General features: G+C 35.5%; 1 protein-coding gene across 1 annotated transcript in view; it reads right to left on the bottom strand.

The window, feature by feature from the left end:
- LOC145674171 (pickpocket protein 28-like) overlaps nucleotides 1–20,885 on the bottom strand; it is a 63,081-nt gene that overhangs the window by 25,603 nt on the left and 16,593 nt on the right. The window contains exons 4-5 of the mRNA XM_081744003.1: nucleotides 17,471–17,737; nucleotides 13,679–13,784 (exon numbers count right to left, since the gene is read on the bottom strand). Of these exons, the coding sequence (XP_081600129.1) occupies nucleotides 13,679–13,784; nucleotides 17,471–17,737 (373 nt within the window). The remainder of the gene's footprint in view (nucleotides 1–13,678; nucleotides 13,785–17,470; nucleotides 17,738–20,885) is intronic.

The following is a 20,885-nucleotide window of genomic DNA, read 5'->3' as shown; positions in this document are numbered from 1 at the left end:
AATAAAATAAACTAAATAAACAAAAGAAATACATTTAAATTATAAATTTTCATTTGTCCAATGTTTAACTTACCATTTTGAGAATTACAAAGCCATTACGGAAGTTGTTTAACCTAACCGCAAACTCATTTCTTAAAACAATATATTTTTACTCATTGGTGGAATTACGTCAGGCGTACACAGATCTTATTTGTCGAATTAAAATCTACATTTTTACAGCAAAGTATTAAAACAATTATAATAGCATACTTTTAAAGCGTTGACACTTTCTAACCAAGACTTTACCCACACTCTACTTAAGAAACGAAATGCTTACATGTTCTTACATGCCATTGGAAAACCTCTGGTGTATTATTAATCTTGTGAACCTGTGTAATTAATACAGTAGCTGTTTAAGACAAACATTCTACAGGAAAGATGTTTTTTTATATTCTGTTTCACCACCCTTCGCTAAATGTGTGCGTTAGTTGGATCTAAAGTTCCGGATAGATCAAAGTAACGCTGATTTCCTCTTCACTACCGTTTAGCAACAAATGATCTGACCTGATACACAGTTAAAAATATTTTCTCAAATTTTGGAAACTTTATATATATATATATATATATATATATATATATATATATATATATATATATATATATATATATTCATCGATACAATCTTCTCTTAGAAATATGAGTCTATAATGAGGAAACCAGAATAAAGTACCTTTTCAAGTTCAGTAATATTTGCAATATTGCCATACCAACAACAAACATTATAAACTAATGTTTCAACGCCATGCATAAAAGAAATTTGTATACTTCAGTGTCGGTGCGACGACAACTCAAGATTGACTTTTAACATCCTGAAAGTATTTGAAACAAAATTCTTGAGGAAAATACTTTGCATTTAAAGTAGAAGTAAAAGGAAAATGCGAGAGTCTGTATAAATCAGGACTCAATGAAATCTCAAGTGGTTAGATTAGATGTTAAGCTCTAATTTAAAATTTGCACAAAGTATTGATGCTGAAAGGGACGCTAATCTGCAAATAATTAAATTCAAACCTATTCTACATTTCTTATCAATGACAATTTCTAAATATCATTTCTAGGAAGAGTTTTTTTTTTCATGCACAGATAAGAAAATGTGCCTCAAATTTAGGAAGGTATTTTTAATAGTGTACCAGAAGAAGATACACAAAACTATAATTTCTCGCCAAACATTACTCCCTGGATATTATAAATTATAGAAGTCTCTTATAACATCGAGCGTTCATTGAGGTATGCACATTAGATTCTTGATGTAGTAGTGAGGCAACAGTGTATACTATTTTCCTTGAAAACAGTTTTAGTCAATGAACAAATGTATTTTTTTCACTTTGCAAATTTTCTTCTTCGTATGTGTTATTACAGATCATGTGTCCATCCGTTATATACTAATGAATTGAAATAAAACATATAATTTAGAGTTTGTCCGTTAAATATTTTACATTTAATATATCGTCGGTATTTTGCAAAAAAAAAAAAAAAAAAAAAAGTAACTGATATTTTTGAAGAAATTGAGATAACAGCATTTTGGAACTTGAAATTAAAGACCCCATCATCATGCAAAACGATTATAACAAGAACCCAACCAATCCATAGATAGCTAGGAGTATAACTGACACAAAGATAGACTGTGGTTCTGTAAAAAGGTTATAAGTGGTAGGTGTCTCGTTTTTGCATATTATCATTATAACTTCGTAACCTGCAAAAAGGGGATAACTACCACTTACCGGTGGCCCTGTTTTGCTTAGCTTTTTCTCTTTCACTTTACAGTTGTTTCTTTTTATCATGAATAATCAGGAATAAAAAACGAACATTTCTGTTTGTAAAGAAGGTGAGCAGTTAATAGTTGTGAGTTTTGATCTTCAACGCGTTCTCACAACACCTTATGTATTACTCAAGGTGGTATGCGTATTACAACAATTTTACAGTGTATGAAAACAAAAGCACGAAGGGAGCGTGTTACCTGTGGGGTGAAGTAAATGGTACAAGAGGTATATGTGAAATTGTGTCATGCGTGTCAAATTGTTGGCAATGAACTGCAACATAAGCAAGCTCAAGACAATATCATCACCCTTTATTGCGTCAACTGTCCCAGACAAAATAAAAATCAAACTATGATTAGCATGCTGCATCACACAGTCCAAGATTTTGAGAGTATTAAGACCATTCGGCTCAAATTTATTCTAACAGGTCACACGTATATGAGTGCTGAAACAGTGCCCAGCACTATTTTCAGTTTTATTAAGAACAGGAATGTATTAGCCTCTTCTCAGTGGCCCACTGTGATATCACATGAATGAGCAAATCCGAAACCATTCGTAGTGATGAAGATTGAATGTTCTGATTTCCTGAGCTGGAAAAATGTACAAAACAGTGTGGTGGGAAGGAACATCGAGGATAGCAGTAGCAACAGAATCAGATGGTCTGAAATCCGAGGCTTGTGGTTTGCAAAAGGCAACAACAGTATTACGTTTTGGTACTCAGTGGAAAAATAATTCACCATCTCTCTTAAGCGCCACTACAATAATGCTCAAAGTATTGAGAAGGCTTACCAACAGAAGCTGAAAATTTCTGATGCCAAATACAGAGATTTAACAAGACTGTGTGATAAAATGATCACTCCCATTGAATTCTATCAAGAGCACAAGAACATGCCCAATTGTACTTCAGGAAGAGGCTGCTTAGATGACAGAGACGAAGATGATCCTGATGAATACGTCACTGATTATTGTTATGAGATAACAGTTATCAGCAAAATGCTGTTAGCAATGTTTTATAACAGCAACAAGTTCAGTAGCATAATTGTTCTACCGCGCACAAAAGTGCATTACCACCTGAATCTTGCATATCTTTCAGCGTTAGTCAACCAACCAGAAAAGTTTGGTTGGTTGCCTGACGTTAAAGGTAATGTAAAATACAAGTGATAATACACTTTTCTCCACGGTAGTACAACCTTATCTTTTAACGTTTACGTTATTATTTTTTTTTATTTCGCTCACTATTGTATCTTTATAGTTAGTATGTAAAGAGCATCCCTGTTGGTAAATGCAGGTTGTCAATAATAATTGCAGTTCAGTAGTTTCTTTTCACTACTGTACCAGATACCTATGTACTTGGTCTTAAAAACGTGTTATGCAAAACAGAGGCAACTACCAGGGAAGCAAGAAAGTTCGTGCGCTTTTGAACCACTCCCGCTTCCATTTGGCTGCTGCGGCGACATCTGTCCCCGTAGCATGAAAGTTTTGACTGTTTGGGAAAGCTTATTCATTGACGCATCAGCTACGGTGAATATAACAACGCATTTGTCAGTGTAGTGTGTAAAAATCGCTCGTGATCATGCCAGTGTCAAATGAAGTTTTTAGAGCTTGTTTGCTTTACGAGTTTAAATTGGGAACAAATTGTGCAGAAGCAGTTAGAAAAATATGTGTTGCGCTCAGAGAGGGTGTAATAAGTAAATGTACAGCACAAAAATAGTTCCAGACCTTTTCAACTGGTGACGAGACCTTTCAAGATAAGCCTCGCTCTGGGAGGTCTAAATCAGTGGATATGGACCACCTGAAGGCCTTTATTGAAGATTATTCCAGTCAAACTTGCGAGGAACTTGCTCACCGATTCGAGGTAAGCAGGAAAATTATTCGGGTAAGCCTGCATCAGTTGGGGAAGACCTGAAAACTGGGTCAGTGGGTCTCTCACGAGCTGACCGCTGTGAGCCAAGTTCTAAGACTGAATATCTGTTCGTTTTTGTTGACGAGACACAAAATCTGTCCAATTTTGGACCGTATAATAACTTGTGACGAGAAGTGGGTCATGTATGACAATAAAAAACGGACATACCATTGGCTATCACCGAATGATCCGAAGCCTTTGACTGCAAAACCGAACATCCATCAACACAAGGTTATGCTCTGTATTTGGAGGACTACAAACGGTATCGTGCACTACGAATTCTTGGAACGTGGTAAGACAATTACCAAAGATGTGTACTCAACACAACTGAGAACGGTAGCCACCAAACTGACCCAGAAACAGCCAGCACTAGTAAACAAAAGAGGTGTGCTCTATAACCAGGACAACGCGTGCCCTCACACCGCAAAACAGGCGCTGGAAGTAATCTCAGAACTTGGTTGGGAGCTTGTATCTCATCCTCCCTACTCCCCAGATGTCGCCCCTTCGGATTGACATTTATTCTTGGCCATAGACAACTTTATGCGTGGCAGGCAGTTCAAGACTGAACAAGTTGCAGTTGCTGAGTTTTCCGAGTCTCGGGAACAAATATTCTACAAAACTGGCATTTACAAGCTTGTTGAGCGCTGGGAGAAGGTTGTAGAAGCAAATGGAGGCTATTTTGCCGAATAAACAAACCGTTAAAACCCTGTAATTGACAGTTTTCTTCCATAGTATAAAAGCGCACGAACTTTCTTGCTTCCCTGGTACGTAGACAATTTAGAAAGAAAAAAACAAATCTAGCAGCGAAGTACATGTGGCAAAAGTTCCTAATTTTCCTGAAATTTGTGTAACTCATTATACAGTAACATCTTTATAAGTTTACAGTTGTTATGATTCATATATAATTTGGAAATGAGCAATGTATACAGAAGTCAAGCTATTTTCCTTTCTCCTGAATTTTTGTTTAATTTGTCAGTTTTCTATTTGTTTTGCAAAATAGTGACGATATATTTTAGTTTAAAATCCACTACTTTCAGACAGATGAAAATAGTGACTAAATGTTACTATCTTTAAAAAATATATGAAAATAAAACGTATAATGTTAAATACAAAATATATCCTGAAATTAAGTTCCGTTTGCAATTTATGTCCAGCAGTACAGAAATTTGAAAAGTTCGCATCTGTGTCGTGTAGTAAAACCACTTGCAGATCAGAAATGTTAGTGTTAGAGTAGACATAAGTATAGACACTTCGTAGTGGGCTCTGCTAATATGCAAGAAACATCCGGTGTATGGAAGTATGCTCTGTCGTACGATTTTTGAATATTTTTAAGTGTCAGCAGCTGAAACTGCAATCGACTAATTACTATCCATTTCATAAAGATAGGCCCCTGACTTGGCGGTGCTGCCGTGACGTCCAGTCAAAACTTATATTACATTGTCGTACCTCGTTGGAATTGTTGGAATGTTGTCTTTTCAATACTTAAGACATAAAAATTTTCTTTGTACTGTGTAGTGAGAAAAAAAATAGAAATTAATGAAAAAGTGCGTACTTTTTCGTACTTTTTTGGTAAATCAATGTTTATAGGACTATATCTCGGAAAGGAAATAACATGAAATAATTTCCTGTGCATGATATGTAGATGCATATATTACCTGTAAGTTCTGAAAATTTCATTACTCAACACATAGTAATTTTCTTGTTATTCAGTAAAAAGTGAGACATCATTATCTCTGAATTGCTGCGGTGTATTTACAATCTGAAAAAAACTTTTAGAAAGATCTTAAAGTAGCTTTTTCAACCAAACTGTTTTGACTTGTTTTAAAAGATAAACAATCACAAATATGACATTATGATTTTCTCAGCTTTGCGCACTTTCCTATCGCAGTTTATACGGAGTGCTACGTTGCCACATTTTCCTGGCGCTATACACTCTCAGCCGGACGGGTATTTAAACTTGTCATGCACACTGTCCGGCACTTTTTAGATATTTTTAAAATTTTATGTCTCCACAGATTTTGAACCAATTTCTTAGAAATTAACAGGATATACAGTAAATGTGCCAAGTGTTCAAAATTAGAAAAACGAACTCTTATTTTGTTTGGATTTGCATGTGATGGTCCTCAAAAAGGAGGTGGGCGGATAAGGGCCATTTTTCGCCCATCAGACAACTGAAAAATGAAGTGTCCGATTCCGACAAGTTTGCAATGTATTTGTATACTAGAAGATATGTTGCATATGTAAACATAATAGATACGTGATAAAGAAAATAGTAAGTCATAGAAATGAGTGCCCAAAAAGAGTTCGTTTCAGCGTTTTGCGACATTTTGGTAATGTTTGCTGTCTTTGATGGAGGCTTTTAGGAAGAAGGAGTCGATGAACCAAAATAAATCTGACTCGTCATAATATAACGCTGTGTAACCTTTGATATGAGTACTAATTGATTTTGGTTCAGTGTGTCCTTCTACCTATTAGAGAACAAAATGTATTGCGCGAGAGTATAGAGCGATGACTACCGTTTATACGCTGCAATGTACGAGTTCAACTGGAGACTTCAGCTCTGATGTTATTTACCGATTGTGACTGAAAATACATGCTCAGCATGTCAATAAAATATATGAAGAAAATGTATTGTTTGCGCGGATGTGTGTGTAGGGCAGCAAAAATAGAGACAGCACGTTATGGAGTATTGAGAAAGCGTGTCATTTCTGAAAGTGGTATGAGTAAAAGTGCGAGCAGGAAAACCAGTCGCAGAATGGCATGAATTTCTGCAATATATATATATATATATATATATATATATATATATATATATATATATATATATATATATATATATCGAAGAATCATACATACCACGCGTCAATGAAGTACCTATGGGAATTCATTGATACGCTATATTGCAATACTAAGGGAAAGATGAAAAACAACGACCAACAATAACTACCTGATGTGTCCGATCCAAGTTAATACATACCCATTCCCACAAACACCCCCACCCCCATATATATATATATAGCCAATCTTACACTCACGAGCACTTAAGTGACGAAGGAATGTACTCTCTGTACATAAGAGGTACATCATGACGATGCTTCTGTTCTCCGAGTTCAGTTACGATCACGACACATAAGATTTAAAACCTATAATATTTGGATCAAAACAGAGCAAAACAACATCGCACACATACAATGGTACTGTCAATGTAAAGTAGGCGCACGGCTCGTCAGATATTGTGCCCATGTTGCTTCCGTACTATGGTTTCTGGCTTACTGGCGCCACAATACCACCGCAGTTAAGAAACCAAGTCTAGAATATACTCATACACTACAAGATGGTGCCTGCAGAATGGTCCAGTGGCGATTCGGATGACTACAGCAAGCACGATGCCTAGTCTGCAAACTAGCTACAAGTGTCTCCAGCTGTCTGATTATTATCTATGCTTGATTATTTCCGATGTAATATATTGATCTCATAGTCGTAGTAGACTTCATTCTTCTTATTCTTGCCGTTAGTGTTCTATTTACTATTGCTTTCTCGGATTACAACTCATGACATTAGTGTTTACGTTCCTTCATTAACACAAGACTTACCTCTTTGTTTATTTTTTTACCTCTCACTTATAGCGCTTTCCGTTAAAATATATTTGTTTTCTTATTTTTATGAGGTATACTATTGAAAACCATGCATTTCACATCTCGGGCCTGATGGGCGAAAAATGGCCCTTATCAGCCCACCTCCTTTGTTGCTTTCTGTCAGTTTTTCACTTACACACGCAGTACAAAATACACTTGCACAGAAACAAATACAAGCATAAACTTTTTTATACGACACAACCTTAGTTGATATGTAATATTGAGTATACACTTCACAGAAAATCTGTTTTCAGATCTAGGAGTCCCAGTACGTCTCTTTAGTGTTGTACATTTCGAAGCACTTTCCCACGCAAAGTCCAACTTTATATATCAGGCAATAAACCAGGGATGCAAATAAGCAACAAAAGTTTACTCGCCCAAGAAAGAAAGTTACTAGCCCACATCACATAATAAAAATAATTTACTTAACTTACATATGATATTAAATACTCGCCCCGGGCGAGTGGTTATTTGCATTCCTGCAATAAACGTAATATTTATTAAAAACTTCCTTTCACCTTGCGGATGCTACGTATTTGTAGTTTGGATTCCACGTTTATCAGTAGGTCCACGTCTCATATAGCCTCACTGCTGAACAGGACGTTCAATTCAAAATCAACTCAACTTCTTTTTTACTATAAAACTTCATCGGTAAAAACAGCTGAAACACTTTATATGCGGAATACTCTGTAGATAGTCCAGCATTTTGATCAATTCCCGGGACACCACTAAACAGGGGTTTTGCGTTTACTTGAATTTTATCGCTCCAAGCTACATCAGAATCTGTCTTTGAATAGGAACGACACGTTTTTTTCTCTCTTTCCCGGCGCAGCCTCAGGTTCACTTGAAACCGAGTTACTACCTTGTTCACTCGCGAATACGCCACTGAGCACAGAATAATCAATGTCATTACTATTCATTACTAACTCATAACCGTCTGAGTCGGAGTCATTCATCAGTTCTGCAATTCTATTATCGCTAAAAATTTTGCCTCTTCTTTTTGTAATACCGCCGCTCGTAAAGTAATATATATATATATATATATATATATATATATATATATATATATATATATATATATATATATATATATATATGCGTGTGTAAGTTTTTGACGCCTACGAACCGAAGGGAAGTGTTGAAGACGTAATCAGTGCGACGTGATTCGACGCAAATACAGCCCTCGTCAGCTACTCATTGTATTGTTTTCTTTCGTTGAAAGAAAACAAAGGACCCATTCTGTGTTACTGTACATTCGGCAGGGGAATTGATCGCAGAACTTGGGTAACACGTGATTGCCAAGGCTATATTTCTTTTTAACCTTTAACATGTTCCTAAGCTGGAAAGTGTATACTGATAGATCTTGAGGTAGAAATGGAGCCGTTGTTAATAAGTGTTCAGTAAGATAGCAGGAGCAACGATGAGTCAACAAACCTATTATGAAAGTGAATGAAGTAAATAGATTAAGAGATGAGTTTTTGGATGTTTTGCTTCAACGTTTTATTTTATTACATTGAGATGTGTAATGCATTATTATTATTTTTATGATGTGAAAGATTATAATAAATATTTTTTCCTATTACATTCTTTATGAAGTAGGCTTCGCGCTACAGGCTTCCTGAACGCGACAACACTGTACGACAGCGGTGCCGCACTTCCACTTACTGTATGCTGTATCTTCATACAAGCGCGGGGAATTTAAAGGTTGGGCTGCAACATGGCTCACCGCTTAACGCAGAGAATATGTTGAAGTAAAAATTTTTTTTTTAAAAAATAAATACTCTACCAACTAAAGCTTTTTTGTTAATAGATTCAAATATTTGGAACATTAGACTTCCGAATTTTCGAACAGTGTTTTGTACGTTTCTCTACCTACCATGGTAAAGGAGATCAGAGCGTCGTACATTTGTTTTAATTACACAAAAAGTATCAAGTGATGAAACTTGAATTTTTCACAACTTACAGTTAATGGATGCATCTACATATTATACACAGGAAATTATTTCACGTGATCTCTTTTCTGAGATATAGTCCTATAAACATCGATCTACCAAAAAAGTACGAAAAAATACGCACTTTTTCATTAATTTTTATTTTTTTCTCACTACATAGTACAAAGAAAATTTTTATGTCTTAAGTATTGAAAAGACAACATTCCAGCAATTCCAACAAGGTACGACAATGCAATATAAGTTTTGACTGAACGTCATGGCAGCACCACGAAGTCAGGGGCCTATCTTTATGAAATGGATAGTAGTGAAGTATGCGGTTAACACTTTGTAATAATCTCAAGAATACTTAAATAATTACGACAATTAAAACGAGCACGTAGCAATTCGCATGATGTGGAACACACACAGACTATGTCTGAAAAACTATTCTTCATAATACGATTAAAAAGACCCCACCTCTCCTTATACCCATTTCCTTTTACACGCAATTTCTTTCCAAAATGGGCAGGTTTCGGAGATGGTGGTGCAGTCAAACAAGTTATTATCAGTAGGTTATAGTAACAGCTGACATTGTTGTTCCATGTGGAACAACATAATACTGTGATGCCACATTCATTTTATTAGAAAAACTGCAAAGGGTATACAGCACGCTGTCCTTTCTTGACTTTCATAGCAGTAAATAAGCGTGGAGTAACTAAATTGGATAGAGAGTTTGTCTGAATAGGGACTTATGACAAATACATTAGAAACATACGTTTGGATTTTTAAAATAAGTAGAAAGAACTAAAACCAGATCAAATAACTTGCTCGATTATAACTAATCTTATTTAGGTGAACGGCAAACCTAACCGAGGCAAACCTACTAGCCTAACATATAGTTGAAATGTTTGCAACTAGGCTTCGTTTCAACTAGAGTTTTAATGACAATTCATTGTAGTCTAATAAAGGCCTACAGCAAATCTCACTAACCTAAATAACGCAACACTTCCTTGGTTTTATCAACCCAATGATCTTAGTTAAGAGAGTAATTGCTTATGTGTAATTCTCCTAGACAATACAGGTAAAACAAAGGGAGTTGCTCCACAAAAATACTGGAAGTCCTGGAATCGACATCAGTTCTTAATTTTCGCCCCGGTGATGTCATACGTAGCTCTATCAATGTTTATTAAATCGGTAAACTATTCTTACCTCAGTTTTTTCGAAAGAAAAGTAGCAAATAAAATGAGCAAGCTTGAAGGGCTTAAATTCTTTTAAATTATCTACGACTCTGACATGAAGTTTGTATGCATTCTGTCAGAGCGAGGCAAACGTATGGTGGTTCAGGGCACTTTTATAACCTCGGCCGAAAATCTTCGTATTGTACTATCCTTGTAATAACTTATTAATTCTTGAGAATCTACTGAGAGGAATGGTTTCTACTATTTATTTCATGTTTACATTTTTCTGCTCTTTTGTATTAGAGACAAAAATGCATAATGTCTTATTGACATTCTGTAAAATACTATGTTGTATAGATTCAGTGCGCCAGCCTGGCATTAGTTCTCATGACTGTGTTTCTTCGGATAAAAGAAGACATACATGAATAGTCAGTACAGTAAATATTACTTAGTATTGTTATTCCTTATGAATAGTCGTTTCAAGTCTTGTATAAAGAGCTTGACTAGCGCTTGATGCTAACCTCCATATTTAGAAACACGTTCGTCAAGTTAAGAAAGATTTATATAGAAAAAGGTCATCTACAATTTCTCCGCACTCTTGTCCAAATACATTGGGTGAAATCGAGGTAAGATAACCTATTCCTGCTTATATAGTTTTCTCCAACTTTCAATACTCAGCCTAAGTAGGACTAGAAGCAAATTATTAATGCAATAGAATATGATCAGGTGTCTAACGTCACAAACTCAGTACACGACCAGCAAACAGGTTGGGTAACCAGATAATCTGGAAGTAGTGTATTGTTGAGCAGAGCTATTTAAAACTGTACAATGCAGGACACAATCGTGTAGAAAGCCCTGTGTGCACCGAATAAACACCATGTTCGGATAAGATCTTCAGGAATGCCTTGCAAATAGACCTCCGAGAAAATTATCCACGCCATTCCAGATGAGCTAGGCAAACATCGTATGCCACTACAGATGAGCTAGCAATACGCCATGCCACTGTCGTTTGACGGCTCCATGCAATTGCTGACGAGTTAGGTACAACATACTATTGTCGATCGGCGGCTCCACGCCACTTCTGACGAGTTAGTCATACACCATACCACTGATGTTTTGTGTTTAAATGCCATTACTGACTAGTTAGGCATACACCATATCACTGTCGTTCGGTGGCTCCATGCCATTGCTGAGGAGTTAGGCATGCACCACACCACGGTCATTCGGCGGCTCCATGCTATTGTAGACGACTTAGACATGTGATATACAACTGTCGTTTGCAGCTCCATGCCATTGTTGACGACTTAGGCATACACTATATCACTGTCTTTCAGCGGCTCCGTGTAATCGGTAACGTGAGAAAGTTGGAGTCGTGGTGCTACAAGAATTGATTGGCCAACAAGTATCGGTTTTTGGATGTGTGTATTTCTCTGAGTGTAGGGAATAAGCAGTAATTTCCTGAATCATATTGCGGTTTTTGATAAAAAAAAACATGATCTGGTATGACAACAACAAGCGCTTAGGGTTGTAATTGGATGTCGATCAAAGTCGACGATGGTTTCCAAAACCGTTAAAGAAGTTGCTACGGTTATGATGATCTTTTGTGGGATTGATCCATCATGGAATTTTCCGTCAAGACGAAAACATCATTACGGATCGATACAGCGCTGAACTCTGACAACGTGACTGCAAGACAACGTGTCTTCAAGTTTTTCAAACAATGCATGCGGAATTATCTCTCCTTATAGACTCTTCGTGAGTTGAAGTATGAAATTTTTTCTCAGCCAACATATACTTCTGACGTCTCAACCTTCTTTCCCCATATCTTGAACACGTCATTATAGGAAAGACCTTCCGTGATGATTGAGCGGTACAGAATATGACTGAGGCTCCAGACTTTCTTTACCACTGAGTCAAATCATTTGCTGAGCGATGATAAAGGTATGTGCTGGCAGACAGCGGTTATTTCAATTGAAAATGTAATGGAGTTTTCATTTTGCTGGGTTTATGATATTACTCACTCGTAACGGGCAGTTCATTAGTACCAAGTAGAATGGTACAATTGAGATTAATAAACGTAGCTTAGCTAACAAGAATGCATGAAAAACATGGAAGCGTCTCATCTGAACCAAGGATTTTTTTATCAGATAGAACTGAAGAATACTTTGATTATTTTTTAAATGATGATAGTCCTCCATCATTACATTTTATTCTATCAACATATATTATGCCGGTGACTCTAAGAGGTTGATATAAGACAGAATTTCGTCATTACCATTTGCATCTAGTTGAAAGAAAGTATTCGCCTTTTAAATTTTAATCAATAATACTTATTATGATTGTTAAGCCTGAAATAGAAAATAGAAAGATGAAGGCCATACCTAGGGAAAATTTTGGGTAAGCTTTGTTAATTATATATTTAAGAATTAGAATTACAGGGAGACTGTGAGAAAGAGACAGATGAAATGAATTTAAGTGAGTATAAAACTCTGCTAATTTGCAAGATGGTAAACTGCTTCTTCTATCTTTACAAATTATTATTTTGTGGAATCATAGTATTTTCATCAATTCAATCTATTTCATGGTGTATTTTAAACATTGTGTAAAGCATATTGAATTAATAAATAAAATGTAATAAAATCACTTTTCATTGTTATGAGGTGACCATGATTTCAAGTGTTAATTTCGGAAGCATACTTTTGTAAAAAGGTATGTAATGAAACTACAGTACAATTAATCACTGAGTGTTATAGTTTAGTTATTGACTCATCTTCATGACTGGGAAACATTGACCTTTAATTCCTCTTGAACTTGACTGGATGCTTAAGAATATCACTGCTCTGTGAAAATTACATAATAATAACAACATTGGAAATGTGGATAAACTTATTTCCTTTATTTTCACCTTTAGCAATTTTGTAAACTTTCCTTAAACGTAATTTCACCTGAAGAACTCTTTCGTGTTTATATGAATAGCGTCCATATCTTCAGTGCGAGAAACCCAGTGTTGATTCCTGGCGGGAGCTCGTATGGTTTCGGATGCACGGTAAGTAGTAGATTCACGTCTTAGATAGGTTTGGTACTGAAAGGGGCGGTAAACTGAAATGTAATGACAGGTTATTCCACCTGGCGTACACTTTGGAATTTCGGAAGAGTTCTAAAACAACAGTGTTATCTCTGATCACACGATACAATGATATTTAGAAAATAATATTTAAAAAGTGATACTTTAATTTACCTTTCGTAATCCTTCAGAAACATTAATATCGCCTGGCAAATTCTCAAAGAACTTAGAATAGTAGTATTCTTGGCATATTGAGCGCAGAAGGCTTAAGAAACCAAGACTGGAAGTAAAGAAAAGTTTTATTGACTTACAAATACTTTTCCAGTTACCTAAATATTTCATTGGAGATGTAGTATAATGAAAGATTAATATATCAACTAATACATAGAAAACTCAAAAGTGCTACTGCCTGACATTGCTCTTACGTATTTAAGTTCGAAATAAATAAATCCATTAGAGTACAGCTCCGTGAAGTTGAAGAACTCCATTTATTTGCAAATAACTGTACAGGGCAGACTTAACGTATTCTTTAGCAAGCTCCCGCTATGAATCCTGACTTACCAGGACTATTGGAAGATACACAAATCTTTAGCGTTGTAAGCCTTGGAACTTAACAGAGCACTAAATTGTGTTAAAATGGTCATGCATTCACATCTATAGAAAATAAAGGGTGTATGTTTTTCTTTCTGTTCTCTCTATAGCTCTCTATTTGTTTTTTTTGTTTTTTTCATAATATATTAAATATATCTTTGCATTTATATCAACAATTTCAGAGTAATGACAGACGTTTAATGTATGAGTTACGTGACGATAAATACACATTTTACTTATTATGGTCATTATGAACAATACCACAATTTTGACTTGCCAATAATAATAATAATAATAATAATAATAATAATAATAATAATAATAATAATAATAATAATAATAATAATAACTTTATTTTCAGTCCTGTGAACAGCTCATTGGCAAAAATACAGCACTATGTTAAGACCATTATACAATAACTTAAAACAGACCAGAAAATTTGTGGTATAGGATCAATATTAGCAGTTTAAGGCCTTTGCCAGAAGGTTAATATATTCACATTATAAGATTTAAGCTGAATATAAAACAAGATTAAAATAGATACAGTAAATATCATAAAACACTATTTACAGAACTATGGAAATTAAAGCTTGATTCAAATATCGTTTAAAGAATGAGCAAACCTTGCTTAAAATTTCATATCCCCTATGAAAAATATCCTGGTTACCTATTGTCACATTTGAACAAAAAATATGGGTTCTTTGAATAAAATGTCATAACTAAATATATTCTGAAGATACATAATAACAATAAAATCAAGACCCTTGTCATAAAGTTAAAACAGTTGGACGATATTATGCATCAATTGACCAAGCGCTATTTTTCGATTTTCGAGATTTTTGCATTAGTGTGTAGGAGACAATGTAAATAATGTATTTTTTTTTTTTGTAATCCTACTATTGGCTTAAACGTTCAGAAAAGCTATTCAAAAAAGCTCCAAGAACTGGACAGTAATTGTAACATGTTCGTGTTTCTTTCAATATCTCGGAACCATGTTTTGGCCCTTCGTTAATTAATGCATAACACCGTCCAGTTTATTTTTTTTTGTAAAAATATATATAAATAAATAAAATAATTGTTCTATTATTAGTCACAACATATGCTCATTTTAAACTGTTGTAAGACATTGTCACTCTTCTCAATATTTCACGTTTTGAATTTAGTACTACAAATGTCGAATGACTTCTTACACTATAACTCGGCACTCTTATTCCTGTATTTTCCAAGCAGTAATCACTATTATATTTATTACCCAATACCATTTGAATAAAGTATTTAGTCATAAAAATTATTCTTTCTGCTAGAGATTGAAGTCCCCAAAAAGTTAACCAATATTCATGTGTGCATAGTAGTCTTTTTTTTCATTTTATGACACAGCAGTCGTATAAAACATTTCTGTACTGCTTCGAGATTGTTAACAAGTATATTAGACAAACTGTTCCAAACGAATGAACCAAATTCAATTTTGGATCTAGCAAGTGTCTTATATAAGTACACATAAGAACTACCATACAAAAAATCAGGTAAACTGAAGCATACATGTTTCAGTTTACATAATAATAATAATAATAATAATAATAATAATAATAATAATAATAATAATAATAATAATAATAATAATAATAATAAGCAATTGTAGCGAAGCTTCTCCAATTCAACTCTATCCGACTTTGTTTGTCTGTCCCTCGGCTTATTTTTACTTTCGCAATATTTGTTCGATTTTAACGAAACCTGGTGTAGCATTTTTATATAAACAATACAAAATAATTTTCTAGTATAACCCGCATAAAACTTACACCAATTGGTTTGCATAAAACATAGTGTTGCCCTATATTTTCTTCACTGCATATAAATGATTCCCACTGGTTGGGATTGAAGTCCACCAAGGATAATCAGGTACTCGTAAAAGAGAGTGAAATGCTTTAACTTTGGATCTACGTTACTAAAATAATTTTCTTAGATAACTTTCCCCAAAATGATTGGATCTGATGTAATGGGGCTCATGTTTTCTTTAGAGGTTCATAATCATCTTCACATTTGAGTTAAAATCAATCAAGTGCAGGGGACGGTTTAATTGTCCCTCCTTTACGGTGCTTTGAAATGTGTTCCTTGACAACGTATTTTATTTACGTTGTAATAAGGTGTAAATAATTCTTTACGTGAGACAGGAATGATGTTAAATTTACGTGAATAAGAATTACCTTCCCCTGCGTTTTGAAAAGAATGTTTTATTATAAATTTACATTTTCGATTTTGATCTAATACGTTGGGTATTTTTAACGTTTCAAAATCACCACTAATACTAACCAAACTCCAGAAAATTGCGATATCCGCTATCTGTTGCACAAAAATGCTGATTGTTGGGGAAAATAGTGTAGGACCTATTCTTTTCACAGACCTTACAATCAGCCTCCAAAACTTGAAGTTGAAATGAGTCAATAATGAAGGGGAAAGTCTGTGCATCCTCCACGTCCAGTAACTTACTACTGAATACTGTATGAAGTCTCGGTTTACTCATCATACGTTCAGTAAAATACCACAAGAGAGCCAATCTAGCGTAGATACAAGAACCGTTTCCATGATTTCGTAGATTCACTACTGGAGGATCGATGAGTAAATTTACACTGACAACACCAGTTCAATTTCATTATGCAAATCTCGCTCCATCTTCTTTTCGCAACCTGTTCGCTTTATCCTAATTATAACCCTAAATTTCCGACAAGTGCTTCATACCCCTGTTAGTTAAAAAGGAAAGCTCCATACTTTCTTGATTAATTTAGTAAACAGTTTTCTCCGGCAGATTTACTTCCCTAGATTGTAGTGTATATTTCTTTTAAATAGACTCAATTTGTGGCTAAGAGGTTTTGGGTGAGGCTCAGAGCCACGTTGGAGATAAGATTCAATAATAAAAGTTTACGTTCACACCCACTAGGAATCGAACTTGTGTTGCCCTATACGTAGGCAGAAATTTACCGGGTATTTTGCTGAGAGTAAATAATTACTACTGTTTATTGGAATGGCAATTGGTGAATCGTAAGACGATGTAAATGGCAAACTTTAATTTAAAAAAAAAAGATAGTTTAATACATTTTTTTTAAAAAAAAGTTATTTTGTTGAATCAACGATTTACCCTCAATTCCCATCTTAGGTACTATTATAGCTTAAATTGATTCTAAGAACCTATAATAAAGAGCATTGCCTACGGTGATGAAAAATATTTAAATATGCATTTTCCATAATATATCAAGTTAAAAGTGTAAATTAGTGATACGTGTAAGGTTGGAATACACAAAGTACTGAAATTTTACTTCAGACATTTTATTTCTTACCCCTGGTTTGAATGTCTGTGTTAAATGCAAAATAATAGGTACTTACTCTACATCCGGTGGATTATCTCTGTAAAGTTTTAAATTAAGATACCCATCTTCGGTGTAATATACGTCTCGCATATGTGAAATATTTATTCTCGTATTATTCAGTTTGTAATCACTACAAACAGTCACAGCAGGAAATGGGATTGTTTCTATAGAAACGTTGGATTCCACTAGAATTATCCTTGAAGAATCAAACTTATGGCACAAATTCATAATAAGAAGAATACACATAGTAAAGCTGAGGCACAAGCATAATATCCAAAATAATCTAAAAGAAAAAAGAAGATACCATAAAGAATAAATGTAATTACATAAAAAAATCTACTTTAAAATAAGTTAATAAAACTTAATTTGAACCTAACCTAATGGGTATAGTAATAGTTTATAGTAAGTCAGAATACTTACAGTTAGATTTTGAATCTGAAAGTTAGATTACTAAGAGATATAGCACATACATTGTAAAATGTTTAATAGCAAACTGAATCATATGTTTCTGAATAATTATACAATATTATTAAGATTATTAACAAATTCAATATGACAGAAATAACAGTCGACGTATTTCGATGAGCTAGACAAGAAGATACAAAGAAGGTGAGGGCATAGAATAAAGGTAACCAAGAATGTTCTGTCTCTTTCTGTGGAGGTTAGTGTTCAATTGGCCCTCACACAGTGAGTTGAATGAAGGTAAGGCTAAAGTCAGTTGTTGGTGTGGATATACCCAACATACTACGTGGTTGTGGGAGTTCAGTCACGCAGTGAACTTTCGTAAAGACAGAGTGAACATATGACCTTCACAGAGCGTCATATGGGCGGCCTGTATGCTGTACGAGTTCAAACCGGGCTCAAACGCCGCTTCAGCGGAGAGGAAGATATGCCAGCCTTTGGTAACGGTGTTGTCAGTGGTTAACAAGTTTAACGACGGTGACGAAACACTCGAAGACGCACCACGTTCCGGAAGACCAACACATGTACAAAATTATGATCTTCAGGCAGCAATCGAGACGAACAGTGGCCAGACATGTGAGGAACTGGGACTACAATTAGGTGTGAGTGAAGAAACCATTCGGCAGCATCTCCATCAACTTGGGAAGCACTACAAGTTCGGTCGATGAGTCTCACATGATTTTACTCCGGGCCAGATGGCAACGCGAGCAAACACCTGTGTGTCTTTGCTATCTCGTTGAAGAAGGAGTCATTTCTGACAGGATGTTGACATGTGATGAAAAGTGGGTCCTATACGAAGCTCCGTTGCACCATCATCATTGGCTAGTTTCCCATGAACCGGTTCCGAAAGAGCCGAAACAGGCACTGCACCAGAAGAAGGTTCTCTTATGTCTTTGGTGGACTGCTAGCTGCATCGTGCATCTGAAACTGCTACCAGCTGGTCATAGCATCAATGCAACTGTGTACTGTCAGCAGTGTAGCCGTGTCCAAGAAAAACTCAAAACTTTGGTGCCAGCACTTCCGAATCACAAAGGGATACCCTTATTACAGGACAACGCTAAACCCCACGTTGCTAGGATGGCACATGACACCATTCTACGCATTGGATGGGAAACACTATTGCATGCGCTATACTGCTGGACATTGCACCGTCCGATTATCACCTTTTCCATTCCTTGTACAATCACTTTAAAGGACTACCAGTTCAAATCCCTTGTATAGGTATAAAATGCACTTGATACTTTCTTCGCTTCACTACCCACCAAGGTCTAACGCGATAGAATCCATGACTTTTCAGAACGTTGACAGAAGGTCGTCGATGGTGATGGGGACTATTTTTTGATCTAGGTGACATACCGATGTTCGAAGTTGGTGGGGGAAAGCGACATTACTTTCTTGGCTACCTTTATATGATCTAAATAATCAAAAATAGCTTTTTTTATGTAAGCATAATAATTGGTGTTGCACAATAACCAATCTACATGTTAATATGAAACGAGTCTTGAATTGTATCCTCACCAACTATTTAACTATGCCATTAAAAATACTTCCTTACACAGAATGGTTAAAGAGGTATACGAGGCCTGTGAAAAAGGTATCCGATATTCTTTGTATTTGAAAAAAAATACATTGTGTGCGTTTACCAAATTTTGCGTCATGAAAAGGGGTTCATGGTGGTTTTAGCCTGCAATTGACGTTACTTTCATTTGAATCTTCTGTTGCTGAGAATGGTTATCTTGCGTGCTCTTCTGAGGTTTCGGCAAGACTAAAATAAAAGAAAGACATGTGGGTACGGATAGGATGAAAGAACAGAGTCACAATCAACTCTGTAGATACATCGCCAAGGATTGACAAAGCTTCCGAAGACCCAGAGAAGGCCACGGTGTGCGTAGCAACATCAAACAGATGTAAATTGTGTTGTTCTCTTGCCGAAGCAGTGTGCAACATGAGTGCATACAGGAAGGAAGCACAGATACAAAGGGTCTCACTTCAGACGTTTCCTGTTGTTTACGTGACGCTACTAGCCCGAAATGACCAGGTATGTGGACTTGAAAGCCCAGAATATTGCGCTACAATAATGATTCCATTCATGCAATTCATGTGATTGTTCTTTTTAACACAACCCAATATTTCGATTTTTCGCCAAGCTCCCTACTTTCCAGGTATAGCGTGCCCAGTCTACCTAGTCTCCTCGCAAGACTTTTGCCTCCAAAGGTATCAGTAAGTAACTCGCTTTCGCACCAGAGAGGAGGTCTAGTGCAACGCGACGAATGCTCTTGTCAGTCATCCCGATGCGGGGTTCCAGGTCTGTTTCCAGCAAGAGAAAGGATACAAAATTCGGTGCGTGGAAGCTGGAGAGAATTAGTTTTAAGGGGATTAGAAGAAAGTAAACGTCAGATGAGTGTATTGGTTTCCCGGGACTATGATCGGATATTTTTTCAAGAGGCCTCGTGGTCCAAAATTTTAGTAACCTGTTAAGCTTTAAATGTTGTTAAGTTCAATCTTGTCCCAAAGTGAGACATAATATTAATCAATAAACATCAAGATGAACAAAATTGGTAAATTTGGATGAATAGTTTACGAGAAATTTAAAAAAAAAATCAAATTTTTATGCCGTTAAAGGATGTCGTTTGTTGCGAATCTCATGTAATTGATAGCTTTCATTATATTGAATTATGTTATTTGTTTGTTTACTATACATGAAAAACATATTATGAGACGTAGCAGATTGCATCTATTGTAGTTGTTTATTCACAATAATGATGTAATACTCCTAACAGTGACGTACACATTGTACTTCATACAATGACAGTTACAATTCTATCTATGATACACACATATCACTTGTAATGCTAGCATATTATTTGCATGTAATGGGAAAATCAAAGATCGAAAGGGAAAGATATATGAATCAATCGATCTTATAGTGATGAAGAAGATCGTATGTGTGAGTGTAAAATATGCATAGT

The sequence above is a fragment of the Thermobia domestica genome, chromosome 17, assembly GCF_964235325.1.
Source record: "Thermobia domestica chromosome 17, izTheDome1.hap1.1, whole genome shotgun sequence".
In the NCBI taxonomy this organism is placed as follows: domain Eukaryota; kingdom Metazoa; phylum Arthropoda; class Insecta; order Zygentoma; family Lepismatidae; genus Thermobia; species Thermobia domestica.
The sequence above is the reverse complement of the archived record's forward strand: the minus strand, read 5'-3'. Positions and strand labels throughout refer to the sequence as shown.